Source organism: Danio aesculapii, chromosome 20, assembly GCF_903798145.1.
Source record: "Danio aesculapii chromosome 20, fDanAes4.1, whole genome shotgun sequence".
Lineage (NCBI taxonomy): Eukaryota > Metazoa > Chordata > Actinopteri > Cypriniformes > Danionidae > Danio > Danio aesculapii.
The window spans coordinates 44,616,738-44,633,871 of record NC_079454.1 but is presented as its reverse complement, the minus strand read 5'-3'; the positions used below and the strand labels follow the sequence as shown (position 1 = coordinate 44,633,871).

Genomic DNA, 17,134 nt, shown 5'->3' with positions numbered 1-17,134 from the left:
ATGTGGCAGCCTGAAAATGCAAGCTCTTGCAAAAAGTCGCGTGTCGCTGTTTTGCTAAGTTCAAGCTTGGTGAACTCTGACTTGTGAAATCACATCATGTGATTGAATGAGAGCAATAGAAGATCGAAACATGACCTCCCTGTACAGAAATTGAAAATATGGACCAATCGCTCACTTTTTTTAACGTCTAATCATCTTGTTTAATCCCGCCCCTTTTTGCAGTGGCATACAACACAACAACTCTAGTGTGACTGCGGCTTCAGTTGTGTTTGATCAGGGTTGGAGCTTAACTCTGCAGGAAGTTCTCCAGGAACGGAACTGAGCACCCCTGCTCTAAGCGTTCTATTTTAATGATCTTAAGTGTATGGTCTAAAGCAGACAGCACTTTTGCATTTAGAGCACATCCAAATTCACTTTCTCTATTTTAAAGATTGGTAAAATGGTCTGCGCGCTTGGCGCATTGTCTAAAAAGGTTATCTTTATTCTCTTAATGAGTTCTGTGTGTGTTTGGGGAGTTACGTGCAAATAACCAATCAGTATCTCATTTCCCATTCCTTTTATAAGCAATTTCTGGTCACACAAAGGCGCATTCGCCATTTACATGGCACACTGTAAGCGGGAAAACATGTCTTTCTAAGCTCGGAAATGTATCTGCCTATGCACAAGGTTAAATCTCGAGCTGGATTTCAGCAAAGCCCCCTGAGGAGAAGAAGGTGTGGGAAGAGCTAGCAGTTTTTATTATTTGTAGACAAGAATAAACTATCACATTTGAACCCTTTAGTTTTTCATATTTAAAAACATCCCTGTGTGTGTAATAAGCAACGTGCATGAGCATTTTGAACCCGTCTATTACTAGCACACTGTTTAAGTAAAAACAACAACAACAAAAAAACTGCACTATTGCTATAGATCCACTTTTAGTTGGTCAATGGTCTATTTCAGTTGCCTCAAAATAGAAAAATACTAATAATGCGCTTTAATGCACCTCTTTTTCAGAACAGGCACAAATAGGAACAAATGCATTTGCTATTTAATAGGAAAAAACACTTGTGTCGTACCTAATGCTCCATTGTGCCAGGTGTATGATCGCGCCCTATATCTTCACAGTTTAATATCATAAATAAATGTAATATGTTACTTCCATAATGGATAAAAATAAAGAGCAAAGACAAACAAATCTCTCACTTAGTTGTCACTATGTATATAGGTTACCTGTAGCGCAGGGTTATTAATTAAAATTATTTGCTTTACTTTAGTAAATAAAAGTTCAACAAAAGTATAATCAATAAAAAATAATTCAATAAAAGTGCAGAATTTAAAACGCAGTCCTTATTTGTGGAAAAAGGTGGATAAGTCTAAAACCATTTAACTAATGTGTCCCTGTGTAACTATATGACATGTTCATGGCCTAGAAAGAGTAGAGGAATGAGCCGCATTCATTTTTAATGTTGTCCAAGTCACAGGCAGTTCGCTGGCAGGCAACGGCAGGTTATATTTGATCATCTTGTGGAGCCCAGGAGAATAAGATTCCCTTGTAAATATTTTATGATTTGGCTTTGGTTTATAGTGCGAATTAGCGCTCAGAGTTTTCATATGAACCTGTGAAATGGAGATTACTCATTTGACTTCCCTAAATACAGCTGACTGTCCTATATATGAGAGAAAAAGGATAAACTCATAAACTGTCATGACCATATTTGCGGCCCACGTTTTTAGCTTTATAATTTCAGCAGTGATGCTGGGTCAAAAATGAAATGTCCCATTTGGTATAGCCACAGCCATATCACCCTGCAGCCCAAGAACGGTTACTTGCTGAAGCTAATCAGGGCTCAGCCTGGTCCGTACCTGGATGGGAGACCACATGGGAAAGCTTGATTGCTGTTGGAAGTGGGGTTAGTGAGGCCAGCAGGGGGCGCACAACCTGTGGTCTGTGTGAGTCCTAATGCCCCAGTAAAGTGAAGGGGCGCTTTACTGTCGGATGAGATGTTAAATCAAGGTCCTGGCTCTCTGTGGTCTTTAAAAAACCCATGGCACTTCTTGTTAAGAGTAGGGGTGTGAAGAGGCAAATCTTCAGACTGCCCCACAATAGTTCCCATCAATGTCTACTGTGCCACAAGAATCATTATGAGAGGTACCAGGCAGGATTATTTCCCACAACAGCATAGATACCACAGTGTGGACAGGTTTTATTTCATAAATATTCTTTTTCTTGGTTTAACACTCCATTTATTCAAGCTGGGGGATTCAGTCTTGCTCCTGGAGGCACAACGTCTCATCCGTCTTTCGAATGAAATGTTAAACTGAGGTCCTGACTAGGCATGGGCCGGTATAAGATTCTGATGGTATGATAACCTTGGAAGTTTCATGGTATAACGGTATTGTGCTCACTGTTTTAAAATATATTCTTTTTAAACATCTGGGTAAAACACAATCTTTTTTCCCCTTTGAAAGCAATATATTCTATTTTTTTAAAGATTTGAAACTTCTTTCTTTGATACAAAGAATCATTGACTTCTGCTGTATTCATTTGTTTCAAAAATACAGATTTCTTTACAATTTAAAACAGCATCTGTTGTCCTAAAAAATGTAAAAAAAATAAATAACTCTTACACATACCTTAGGAACAGTATTACAAAAAATTGGCGGTTTTAAAACCTTGACTTTTTCAAACCGCAGCCTGGTCCTGACTCTCTGTGGTCATTAAAAGTTCCATGGCACTTCTTGTAAAGAGTAGGGGTATAACCCCGGTGTCCTGGCCAAATTCCCTCCATCGACCCTTACCTATCATGGCCTCCCAATCATCCTCATCCACTGAATTGGCTTTTATCACTATGTGTGGTGAGCTCACTGACACCGTTGTCCTATGGCTGCCGTTGTATCATCCAAGTTGATGCTGCACACTCTGCACCCCTCACCCTCATGATTGTGAAGCGCTTTGGGTGTATGGCCATACACGATAAATACTGGCCCAGCTGGGGCTCGAACCAGCAACCTACTTGCTTTGAGGCTACAGTGCTAACCACTGAGCCACGTTGAGACCTTCATTTAATATTAATATCAGTATATACAGTTGTCAGAATTATTAGCCCCCCTTTGAATAAATTAATTTTTTTTTCTTTCTTAAATATTTCCCCAATGATGATTAACAGAGCAAGGAAATTTTCACCGTATTTCTGATAATATTTTTTCTTCTGGAGAAAGTCTTATTTGTTTTATTTCGGCTAGAACAAATGCAGTTTTTAATTTTTAAAAAACATTTTAAGGTCAATATTATTAGCCCCTTTAAGCTATATATTTTTTGATAGTCTACAGAACAAACCATCGTTATTATACAATAACTTGCCTAATTACCCTAACCTGCCTAGTTCACCTAATTAACATAGTTAAGCCTTTAAATGTCACTTTAAGCTCTATAGAAGTGTCTTGAAAAATGTCTAGTAAAATATTATATACTGTCATCATGGCAAAGATAAAAGAAATCAGTTATTAGTAATGAGTTATTAAAACTATTATGTCTAGAAATGTGTCTCCGTTAAACAAAAATTGGGGGGAAAATAACCAGGGGGGCTAATAATTCAGGGTGGTTAATAATTCTGACTTCAACTGTAGTTATTATTAATATCCTACTGACACAGAGAAGACGAAACAGTGGTATATAAAGTAATTTTTTTTTGTTTTATCTGCGCACAAAAGATTCTCATAGCTTGAATATATTCTGATTGAACCACTGAAGGCATATAGTCTGTCTGTTTATTTTTTTTGGGGGATATGATTTTGACTGTTGTAAACTGTGAAATAGCTGAAAAAATAGCTTAATTGCACGCTTTAGAATATTCTTTAACCAATCAGAATTCAGTTGTCCCTCTTCATCTTTCGCGGCCTCGCAGTTTTGCTAATTTTCTGTGCAATTTGACATGTTTTTTTTTTTTTTTATAACAGCGCAGCGTGTTCTGCGTCCTGATTGGCTGGAAAAGCTAACGGAAAGTAGACGTTACGCAAGTGTTTAAATAAGAGAGAAAAGTGTGAAAAGGTTAATGCCTGTTTGAGAAAAGTGTATAAAGTGTGCAGTGAGGGGTTTTACAGCCTTATAACATCTATAATATTTGTTAAAAATAAAGCGGACTACTTCGCAAAAGCTGGCTATTTTTAAAACGCTACTCCCGCGATTAACAAGGGACCACTGTAAAGCGTTCAGCAGTATTGCCTGTAGTATACTGTAAATATATAAATATATACAGTGCTCAGCATAAATGAGTATTCTTTTCTCAGTGAATATAGACAATACATGTTAGTGTTTTTAAACAAAACAGTTTATATTATAGTAAAATAAGAGTGTGGTTAGCTAACGTCTTTAGAAATATAATACATTTCATTTCAATTTTGCTAATGAAAATTGCAAACTACAAAAATTCAATGTACAAAAATTCTAAAGTTTTCCCAGTACTGTTTAAAACATATGCTGGAATAGTTGCCGGTTCATTCCTCTGTGGTGACCCCTGATAAATAAGGGACTAAGTAGAAGGAAAATAAATGAATGAATGGAAAATTCAAAAGTGCAATATACAAAAACAAATGTACAATTTCTCTAGATTTTTCCTGTTTATTAAAAGTTATTTAGGATTTTTCCCCAAGAAATTAAGTTGGGTTTACTAATTTTCGCAGTGTGATCTTAAGTGTTTTATTTTGGTAGATTAGTTACAGATTTGGCTTTGGTACCGACTAATCTAATGTATATGTACAAATACATTACTGTAAATCATCCCATATGATCATTTAAAAAAGAGTGTACTCCTATTATACCTTTCATTAAGTTTGGCTAGCTAAAGCGATCTACTCCCAGGAGGGGGTAGAAATCAGGGGCTGTGCGATTTACTTCTGGGAGGAAGTAGAAATTGGGGGCCACATAATCTTAACGTTTTTGTATTATTTGTTTTTATTTTATTTATACTTGTCTCTTTTATTCCTGTTTAAGTAAAGCACTTTGATTTGCCACTGTGTATGAAATGTGCTATATGAATAAACTTGCCTTGCCTATTTATGCTAAGCACTGTATTTATACACACTACTGGTCAAAAGTTTGGGATCAATAGGATTTTTAAATGTTTTAAAATAAGCTTCTCCTGCTCACCAAGGCTGTATTTATTTAATCAAAAATTCAGTACAAATTGTAAAATTGTGAAATGTTATTGCACTATAAAATAACTGTTCAAAAGTAGTTTATCATTTAATTTAATCATTTATTCCAGTGATTTTAAAGATGAATTTTCAGCTTTATTCAGAGTCACATGATCCTTCAGAAATCACTCTAATATTAATTATTATTATTATTATTATTATTATTATTATTATTATTATTATTATTATTATTATTATTATTAATAATGTAATAGGAATACAAGCAATAATGACTGGAGTAATAATTTCATTTGAAACTACATACAATAAGCAGTTATTTAACATTTTAATAAATATTTAACAATTTAACTATTTTTTAACAATAAATAAATGCTGCCTTTATGAACAGAATAATTTTCTTTAGATATATTATACAGATATATAGTATTATTGTTATTATTATAGTTTTTAATAGAAAATTTGACTGCTGTTGTGTCTGTGCTGAAAGTGGAAAAATGCTTTGGCTTTTTATTATTGTAGGCTGAACAGCCCCCTCTACAGCTGTAAACAACAATATACATGTCAATGTAGGACGCAGTTTCAAATGGCACCTTTTCCTCCTTTTCTAAAATATAGTGTGTAAAATATATTGATATTGTTTATAGTAAATATGTTTAGTCATAGCAAAGCTTCAGTTTATTATGACATAATATTAAAAATAATTGTATTAATAAATTTGTATTTGATTGATCATTTATTTTGTCATTATTTAAAAAATAATAATTATGATTTTATTCTCATTAGCTGTCTTTAAATAGGACAGTAATTGAAATGTTACAGATTTTTGTGGTTATTATTTAGAATTTATTATGACAATATTATATTTGATTGTTGATTTATTTTGTTAATTTATTTTAATATAAATTATTAATTATTAATGCTTCAGCATTCTTCTACATAAAACCGAATACAGAGGCTTTACGTTCAGTGAATTCCTAGTTGAGCTGAAATACGGTATGACTTAAATGATAGCACAAGATGAAGACTGTCTGCCAACAAAACTTGCCTTAACATAAATCTTTTTTTTTTCCATCGCTCCATTCCCAACAGGTTGAATGTAATCACTGCAGTTAAAGATTAACCTCTGCATCATGCCGTTCAGTAGAGTGTTTTGGCTTTAAAATATGCTTTTGTAAATGTTCAAGGTTTTACAGCCTGACATTCCGTTTAATCTGTTTCAATTGTATGGGAGGGTCTGATTATCTGTGTCTGATTATCACTTTGCTGATGCTGTTTAACATTTAAAAGCTGTTTTAGTAAATAATTTTCCATCCCTTATTAAGTGGAAACATATTTTTGTATTGTTTTGGCTTATTAGTTGATTTTCATATTTATTTTTGACAAATATTTTACTTCTATATTTGAGTATATTTTACTCATAGTTCAATTTTGTTTAGCAGTTTTGTGCTCTTGTTTTTCCTTTTAGGTAAACTATCAATCATTTATGTATTTAATCTACAAGAGACAACCTGTAATTATGTCAGTATTGAATCTAATTAGTTTATATTGTTACATTTAGATCATTGCCATTTACGTGCAGAAAAAAGGACTCTTACCGGTTTTAATTTCTAATTCATTTAAATAAATTTTAATTATTTTTCATATCATTTTAATGAATTGCTTTAAGTTTAAGGCTTTTGCTTAATTTAATTTCTCCTTGATTTTGTTCATTATTTTAGGTTTTGGTTTAATATTTTATTTAATTACTAGTTTAACTTTGGTTACCCGTTTTGAATTAAAAATATATATAATAAGGAAAAAAAAATAAACGATCAACCAATTATATTTTTATAACTATGTGTATGCAGACACCCAAATACACACAGGTAATGATAGAATTCTGATACACATGCAATTTTATTAACTACAGTTTAAACTAATTTAAAAAAAATTTTTTGTTTTTTTTTGTCATAATAAAATCTAAATAATAACCACTAAAATCTGTAACATTTCTATTGTTGTCCTATTTAAAGACATGAGAATAAAATCATTATTAATTTCTTTTAAAGTATCGACAGAATAAATGATCAATCAAATGTAGATTTATTAATACATTTATTTAAATATTATGTCATAAAAAATCTAAATAATAGCCACAAAAATCTGTAACATTTATTTTCCTACTTAAAAACAGCCAAGAAGAATAGAATCATTATTAATTTCTTTTGAAATAATGACAATTGAAATGACCAATCAAATATAGATTTAGTAATGCGAATATAGTAATATTGTCATAATAAAATCTAAATAATGAGCAGAAAAATCTGTAACATTTCAATTATTGTCCAATTTAAAGACAGCTAATGAGAATAACATCATAGTTAATTTTTATTAAAATAACAACAAAATAATCAATCAAATGTAGATATATTAATACAATTATTTTACTATTATGTCATAATAAAATCTAAATAATGACCACAAAAAATCTCTAACATTTCAATTTTGCCTACTTAAAGACAGCTAATGAGAATTAAAGCATGATTTATTTATGTTAAAATAACAAAACAACTGATCAATCAATTGCAAATTTATTAATAAAATGATTACAATTTCTGCACAACAAGTGCTGGCCTTGATTATGAATTTATTACTGCAGGTTTGGTTATGGGTAATTTCAGGGAGTTCTCTTGCAGGCTTTGTAACTCAACAACAACTCCTTTATTCCTGCTTTTATGACTGCATGTGGCCATAAAATATATAATCTTTGAATTGTTCTTGAAGGTTTCTTTAGATCAAATCTTTATCGAGATATGTTTACTATGTCAGAGCATCCCGTTTCTTATTGTGAACTCTCAATCAGACTGACGTCATTATAATTGTGGCACATTTGTCATGGAATGTGCTATAAAAAATCAACTAGAGACATGTATATAAATTATGAAAACAGTTTAAAAATTTCATGTAAAGATAATTTATTCATTTTCCTTCAGCGTGGTCCCTTTATTCATCAGGGATCGCCACAGTGGAATGAACCACCAACTTATCCAGCATGTGTTTTACACAGAGGATGCCCTTCCAGCTGCAACTCACTACTGGGAAACATCCATACACTCTCATTCACACACATACACTATGGACAATTTGGCTTATTCAATTCACCTAGCGCATGTCTTTGGACTGTGGGGGAAACCGGAGCACCCAGAGGAAGCCCGCGCCAACATGGGGAGAACATGCAAACTCCACACAGAAATGCCAACTGACCCAGATGAGACTCAACCCAGCAACCTTCTTGCTGTGAGGTGACAGTGCTAACCGCTGAGCCGCCATGTCAAGATTATTGTGACCAAAATTATCACGGTTATCAATATTATTACGGCTTTGTTCAAATTACGGTGACGCGATGGGTCAGTGGTTAGCACTAAAAATTAACAAATCTAAAAAAATCCTTCAGTCAGAGTATTTTTTTTGGGCATGCACCGAGATTAAAGCAAAGAAAAGTTTATCTGGATAAACTACTATCGTGATAAATTTTTAACACAATAACAATCATATTTCAATATATTGTGCAGCCTTAACTCTAGAACCGCCATGGGGTCAATTTTACCCATCACTGTTATTCAACTGTACATAACAGACCTTCAATAAAACATTCAAGCCTATTGAATTTTTCTAAAATTGCCTTATTTACAATTCCCAGATATTAAAAATTCTTTAGATAAAAATTGGGACATTTATACCTATAAGCACCAGCATGGGTCAAATTCACCCACTATAAAAAAAATGCTTGTATTTATGCACTGCTTATGTTTGAAATTACTCACCAATGACTTTCCATTTTACTCACTGAATTAGTGGTTATAATACATGAATAAAGTCACATTGACTATCAGAAGGTGATTTGTAGAGCTATTAAAAACAAAATGCAATGAATGATGGAGAGTCTGGAGAAATAAGTTATACATCAGAGTATGATGGCTCAAATTTAGATATTTTTAACCTACTCCTAAAATAATCTTGTTATCCTGAAATAATCATTTCATGAGTCTAGACACTTTTTGTTAACAGTGGTGAAAAACAGTGAAATAGTATCTTTGTTTTTTTAGCAATTTCTAAACAAAATTTGTGCTGGGTAAAATTTACCCGCACTGGCGATTTTAGGAATACTGTGACCTCCGGCGATTCTAGTGTTAGATCTCGGATTTAATGGTAATGGAAATTTGAAAGCAAAATACTAACCACCAGAAAATTTACCATACTTTAAATCCGGTAATAAATCGGTTAATAGGCCTGAACAAATGTCATTCCTTCTGTCAGAGTGTGTGATTTTTGTATTTTTTATTTTTTTGCAAGCACAGAGATTGAAGCAAAGAGAAGCTCTGGGTTCATTTGCTCAGGTCAGGAGTTTTCGCTGGTTTCCATGACTGTGCGGATCTCAAAGTTAATGATTATTGGTGTTGCCCATCACAGTGAACTTTCCAAAGGAAATGAATGGAGATGCAATCAGTTCAGGATTTCTACATATCCACAAACCACTGTAGAGTTAATGATCAAGAACAAAACGTTCCCTGAATGAATCATACAGCAACAATGCTTTTTTAGTAGATTTTAGGCCATTGTGCTTAACACTGATTAACCACTTTGAGATATTTACATGAATTTTTTTTTCATTTCACAGCATTTGAGCATTCTTTTGCATTCCTTAACATCAAAACTACCTCATATTTTGATGATAATGTATGTTTATTACTTAAATACAATTAATAATAACAAATGATTAAATATAATTGTATTTTATTACTAAACATATTTAACATTGCATTACATTTGACAAACAATCATATCATAAAAAAAATAATTTATATTTCAGTGTTCAATGCATTTTTATATCAAATTTTATGTTTTATGCAATATTCTTGACTTTTAAAAAATAATTTGTTATTATTTATGATAAATGATTATTTATGATAAATGATTACTTTTTATTTTTGAAAAGTAAATATATTTACTTTCCAAAAAAAATGGCAAATTGTAAGTATATTTTATTTACCTAATAAATCATGTAAAATGTATTCATCTTTGTTCTTTGTAATGTCGAAAGTTGATTATGATTTAATTTGTTACTACTTGTAAAAATTTTAAATTGTATCATTTAATTTGGAAAAAAATAAATAATATAATTGTAATTTATATTTTTTATTCAATGTTCACCTTTTTATGCCATTCAATTTAAATTAGCAATTAATTTAATAGCAAAAAAGTATCTATTTTATGTTCAAATTTTTTATTGTGAAAAAACAAACACTATATCAGTACAAATAGTTACAAATTATCTTTGTTGTTGCTTTTTTTTACAAAAGAGAAGAAAATAAAATAATAATAAAAAGGGGAAAATAACTAAAAAATAATAATGATAATAATAATAAATGGGAAAAGAAAAATGGAAACAAGAGAAATAAAAGTGTTCAGAAAATTACAAACAACTAACACAATCAAATGTTCAGATACATTGTCAATGTTCAAAGTAAATATTTACAATTAAGCAGTATAAAATAGCAATGGTTAAAAACAAACTCAATTTTAATTACTTCGAAATAAATAAATTAAAAAGTAAGGAGAGTGCATCTATTAAATGGAAGGCAAGACATTAAGAAAGTTAAAGTAAGTTATAAAACATTGCCACTTTTTAAAGAAATTAGTTTTCCCAGAGCATCTAACCTTTTCCAACTTTAGAAAATGCTTGGTATCTACAAAACATTGGGATGTAGTTGGAGGCTTAATTGATTTCCAGTGAAGTAGAACACGACGCTTGGCTGATAATAAGGTAAAGGCCAAAATATCAAGTTGTTTAGAAATAAACTGTGACCTATTGTGTAAACTGTGTATCTATTTTAATGGAGTATAATTTGTTATCATGATTCATTTTCTTTACAGCTTAGTCCCTTTATTAATCAGGGGTTGCCACAGCGGAATGAACCGGCAACTTATCCAGCATATGTTTTACGCAACGGATGCCCTTCTAGTTGCAACCCGTAACTGGGAAACATCCATACACTCTCATTCACACACATACACTATGGACAATTTAGCCTACCCAATTCACCTATAGTGCATGTCTTTGGACTGTGGGGGAAACCGGAGCACCCGGAGTAAACCCACGCCAACACGGGAAGAACATGCAAACTCCACACAGAAATGCCACCTGACCCAGCCGAGGCTCGAACAAGCGACCTTCTTGCTGTGAGGCAACAGCACTACCCACTGCGCCACTGCGTCGCCCATAATGAATTATATATTAATGATAAAGTAAATAAATGTCATTATCATTATTCATTTTTTGAACCATCTATTAGTAACTCAGAGAAAATCACTTCAAGAGTGTTCGACACATTTTATTTTTATTATTTCGTTTGGATCATTTTGAAACAATTTTCGTCAGTCATATATGCTATGGGACTCGCTGTGTTGACATTAGAAAAAACAGAGTTAGTTAAATATTGTTTTTACTGCAATATTCAGTAACCCAAATTTACTCTCGGTTGCGTAATGTATAACCACTAAAACTGAATACCCTATAATGCAATACTAAAGACATCTTCACACCATCTTCAAGGGCCAAAGGTAAACATGAAATCTGTCCCAAACCCCACCCAGCTGACCTTTAGACTCATGAATGTAACTCCAAGCATAATGTTTTATTTTTTAAAATTTAAAACAAAGAAAAGGCTCCATGTAAAGGGATAGTTTCTACAAAATTGCTAATTTACTTACTATTTACGCACACTAAGTGGTCCCAATCCTTTATTCTGTAGTACAATAAAGAAGATATTCTGAAGAAACCTGAAAACCTGTAACCATTGACTTTTATAGTAGGATAAGCAAATACTATGGAAGTCAATGGTTACAGGTTTCCAACATTTTTCAAAACATCTTTTTTGTTTAACAGAAAAAGACTTTGAACAAGTAAATGAGTAAATCATGGTAGAATTTTAAATTTTAGGTGAATTATTCCTTTTAAAGCAGTGATGTAGTCCTAAAAACTCATACTATTACCCACCAAACCAAAATTTTAAATAAAATTAGGCAAAGAAACAACGAAAGTCAATGTTTCTTTGACTCATTAGTTATATATACAGTTTAAGACAGAATTATTAGCCCCCCTGTTTATTTGTTTCCCAATTTCTGTTTAACAGAGAGATTTTTTTCAACACAATAGTTTTAATAACTCATTTCTAATTACTGATTTATTTTATCTTTGCCATGAAGACAGTAAATAATATTTGACAGTAAATAGATATTTTTCAAGACACTTCTATACAGCTTAAAGTGACATTTAAAGGCTTAACTAGGTTAATTAGGTTAACTAGGCAGGTTAGGGTAATTAGGCAAGTTATTGTATAACGATGGTTTGTTTTGTAGACAGTCGAAAATAAATATAGCTTTAAGGGGCTAATAATTTTGACCTTAAAATATTGTTTAAAAAATAAAAACTGTTTTTATTCTAGTCAAAATAAAACAAATAAGACTCAAATAAAACACATTTCAACAGACATACTGTGAAAATTTCCTTGCCATAAGTTAAACAAAAGTCCTTCGATTGCAACAAATTAAGATGCAAGTAAAAAAACATTTGGTATTCAGTTAAAAGGGGTTGCGAATGCACTTAAATTAGGCAAGTCTAATCAGCAAAGCAAGTGAGTATATGCAGTTTTTGGTCCTCAGAAGTAATAATATCCAAACAGCTCAGAAAAAAGTAGGCATACGGAGTATACGTGCAGAGTGTACGTGCAGAGTATCTGACTACACCACTGCTTTAAAGGGCACTTATTATGCTAAAATCATTTTTATAAGGGGTTTAAACAGTTGTGTGGCAATAGTGTGTGAATATAGCCAGCCTTAAATGGTTAAATCAATTCTATTTTTATAGTCACACTTCATAAAAACAATCTGCAAAAACACTTTGATTGACATTCTCCCTTTGTACATGTCATCAGAGGGAGAAAGCCCCACCCATTAGTGACAATCTGTCCCTTATAAGCATAGACAGCCCTAAGTGAGAAGCAGCCATCTGCTAGTCTCTCCCTCATTAGCATAGACAGCCCTAAGTGAGAAGCAGCCATTTGTCAAACTATCCATCATTAGCATAGACAGCCGTAAGTGAGAAGCAGCCATTTGCCAGTCTCTCCGTCATTAGCATAGACAGCCCTAAGTGAGAAGCAGCCATCTGCCAGTCTCTCCGTCATTAGCATAGACAGCCCTAAGTGAGAAGCAGCCATCTGCCAGTCTCTCCGTCATTAGCATAGACAGCCCTAAGTGAGAAGCAGCCGTCTCACCATTTTCTCCCTCATTATCATAGACAGGCCTAAGTGAGAAGTAGCCATTTGTCAATCTATCCATCATTAGCATAGACAGCCGTAAGTGAGAAGCAGCCATTTGCCATTCTCTCCCTCATTAGCATAGACAGCCCTAAGTGAGAAGCAGCCATTTGTCAATCTATCTATCATTAGCATAGACAGCCGTAAGTGAGAAGCAGCCATTTGCCATTCTCTCCCTCATTAGCATAGACAGCCCCAAGTGAGAAGCAGCTATTTGTCAATCTATCTATCATTAGCATAGACAGCCCTAAGTGAGAAGCAGCCATTTGTCAATCTATCTATCATTAGCATAGACAGCCGTAAGTGAGAAGCAGCCATTTGCCAATCTCTCCCTCATTAGCATAGACAGCCCTAAGTGAGAAGCAGCCATCTGCCATTCTCTCCCTTATTAGCATAGACAGCCCTAAGTGAGAAGCAGCCATCTGCCAGTCTCTCCGTCATTAGCATAGACAGCCCTAAGTGAGAAGCAGCCATCTGCCAGTCTCTCCGTCATTAGCATAGACATCCCTAAGTGAGAAGCAGCCGTCTCACCATTTTCTCCCTCTATCATAGACAGGCCTAAGTGAGAAGCAGCCGTCTGCCATTTTATCCCTCATTATCATAGACAGGCCTAAGTGAGAAGCAGCCGTCAGCCATTAGAGTCTTACCTTAACAAAAAGTGCGACCTGTGGTTGGTTTGGGTCGGCAGCCTCAGTGGTTTCCTCTGCAGCGGCGCAGATCTCCACGTTCTTTAGGCTGTAATCAACAATCTCCTCCGGCTCTGGAGATCCTTCTTCGGGCAGACTGAAAGCCATGAGCAGGTCATCCTGAACCAATGATGGCTGGTCGTCGCAAGGGTCTCCATAGTTCTCCAAAGACGACGATCTCCCAGACCCATATCCATCTCCATCTCCATTGGACAGAGACGCCACCATCACCCCACTGTCGGCTGTCTCTTCTCGGTCACTGGAGGCTGAAGGCTGGTCCTCTTCATCTGGAGATGTTCCTCTGGTGTCCATGTAGTCTGGCTGGATGAAATGACAAAAATCTCAGATGATACAAGTCATCTCATCAAAGTCTAACTACGATATACAATTGAATTGTTAGCCACCTGACTTATTAGCCACCCTGTATATTTTTCCCCAATTTCTGTTTACGGAAAGAGTTTTTTTTTTCTGTGAATTGTTTTTAAATATGTTTAAAGGTGCTGTATGTATGTTTTTGACTCATCTAAAACATAAAATACCATAATTTCTTTGCAGATATTTAAGAAACATGCCAAGCCAAGTGAACATTCTTATTTAACTGAAAAACAATGTTAAAGTCTGATATTCTGCTTTGAAAAAGTGCTTTACTTGCTGGAATGTCTCTTTGTTTTGGTTATTTTAACCTGCCCAATGCCAGTTTAGCCAATTATATTTCAGCACCCTGGGTTGCCTTAATGGAAAACAGTGTATTTGATTTATTCAGGAAGGCTCTTAAAGCATGCGTCCGTGACTGAAATGTGACCTTTGGTGGACAGTAGCAGACTTCAAAATGAGATATGAGGTGGTTATTTATTAGCAAATAATATAAATGTTACGAACATGAACATTAGGTGAGCAGGTTACATTGTAACCTCATGTGCTAACAACACGCTTCATGATGAGATTTTCAGTAATAAGCAATTTGGCTGATTGCACCAGACAAAACATGACAGAAATTGAAATACAGCCATTCAGAAGCACAGAATAGTGCACTCACTGCACTCTAATGAAATGGTAAGGTTTATAATCTAATTAATACATATTAAACCTCTTTAACATTATTAAATATACATGCTGAATCACTGATATGTGTTGGCTTGTACTGAGGCACACTTTTTCAGACTTTGTGAAACACATTGATTAACGATTGTTGTTTTTAAATGTGCTATAAAATATGAATTAAATTTAAATATATTCATTTCTTTTCTGTATATTCAATTAGTTAATAATAATATACATTGATCAGGAAAGGACTTTTTCTTATTTTTTGGTGTTTTATTGTAGGCTATATACTCAAATATCTACTCATTTCATATGTGATCATATTTCTCACTTTCCTTAGAACTTTAGGGCAAGTGTTTGACTAAGAATGTAGAAATATCAAATACATATAAGCTATAAAACAGATGCAAAAAAACGAATTATTACAACATAAGATATAGCTAAATAAAAATGAAAAATGTAAATGTTGTGCCTTAAAGATTGGAGCTATCTCACAATACTTTCATTCATGTTACTGTCTGTATCTTCTTACACTGAAGGAAAAATTATTCTTTGGATTTACTAATTTTTTACGGTTACAAGCGATTTATATGGGCTCAGTTTAAACAAACGAATCAAGTTAAAAAATACTACATTTGATTTGTTTGTTTATAATCACCCCATATAAAGTGTTTGCAAACAGTTACAGTTTTTAAAAAAAGTAAATCCAATTAATCTTTTTTTTCAGTGTAATGGCGTGCATTATTGCGGTCATAAATTAGCTATAACAATGTATTATCGTGAACAATGTATTCTGCGACACCACGACATAAACTATAGAGCATAATATGAAACGATAAACTTTTAATTTAATCCACACGATATATATTGTCATATATCATAGCCCTACCGTGTATTCTGGCTGATCCAGAGTGCTGTAAATCGGCTCTTCAGGGGATTGTTGACCCGCGCCGTGATTCTCGTATTTCGGCTCCGCGTTTGTCGTTTTTTCGTACGGTTTCTCGTAGATGTTTTCGGTCTTCTCTTGGACCTGTTCGTAAATGTTTTCTTGGACGTTTTCAGCCATGATGGAGCTCTTCCAGGACTTTGAGGGCGTCTGGGAGAAGTCGGAAAGTCAAGCCTCGGATCTCACCTGTTCGCCGGAAGATGACAGATCACTTATAAATGAACTTTGGTCGATGATTGGCTGTCATAAAATGTGAGCTGAATTGACCACGTTCTATAGGACCTACAATCCTCTTGAGGTCAAGAAAGAAGAACTTTATCTTTAAACTTTATCTCATAAGATGTATATTATTTTTTTATATGCGTTTCGTTATTAATAATGGCTACATTTTTATTAAATATGTCGAAATGATTTTACAAAGAAATATTGATAACACTAACATTCATGTTATTTAATGTATGTACGCTGTGATAAACAAACAATTATTAGAGTATTTATTCGTCTTTGTTAGCACTAGTGTATGCAAATAAAGTCGTGCATTGTTAGTCAGAAGCGGACTTAGTGATTTGGGCCCTAAGCAATTCATGGGTCCCTAGCATTGAAACTCAAAGCATTCTCTTTCTCTTAAGAATTTTGTTCTCTGTAGATTATAATTGTTGTAAATAAACCGCATGTTAAAAAGTATTTAAATAAATATATACTGTTTATAAAAACATTTAAAGTATATTTTACATAGTTTAATATTTACCAGAACCTTTTTCTTCTTAATGTAAAATCAAATGCAATACATTCACAAATAAAAAGAAAGTTTTTAACTAAAAGTTAAACTAAATTAGCCATTTTGATATATTTTGATATAATTTTTTTTAAAAAAAAGCTAATTTAATTCACGATCAATCCAACTAAATGAATTGAATAATTGCTGATTGTGAATCGGCAGCCGTTAATTTTCATTGGGCAATATTCTTTTA

The 17,134-nt window shown here is 33.3% G+C and overlaps 1 protein-coding gene across 1 annotated transcript in view; it reads right to left on the bottom strand.

Annotated features, from left to right (window-relative positions):
* The window catches only part of clic5b (chloride intracellular channel 5b), a 38,472-nt gene extending 22,110 nt beyond the window's left edge, over positions 1-16,362 (bottom strand). Inside the window, exons 1-2 of the mRNA XM_056445415.1 lie at positions 16,107-16,362; positions 14,138-14,497 (exon numbers count right to left, since the gene is read on the bottom strand). Coding sequence (XP_056301390.1) covers positions 14,138-14,497; positions 16,107-16,283 — 537 coding nt within the window. The 5' untranslated portion in view covers positions 16,284-16,362. The remainder of the gene's footprint in view (positions 1-14,137; positions 14,498-16,106) is intronic.
* Positions 16,363-17,134: the final 772 nt, after the last annotated feature.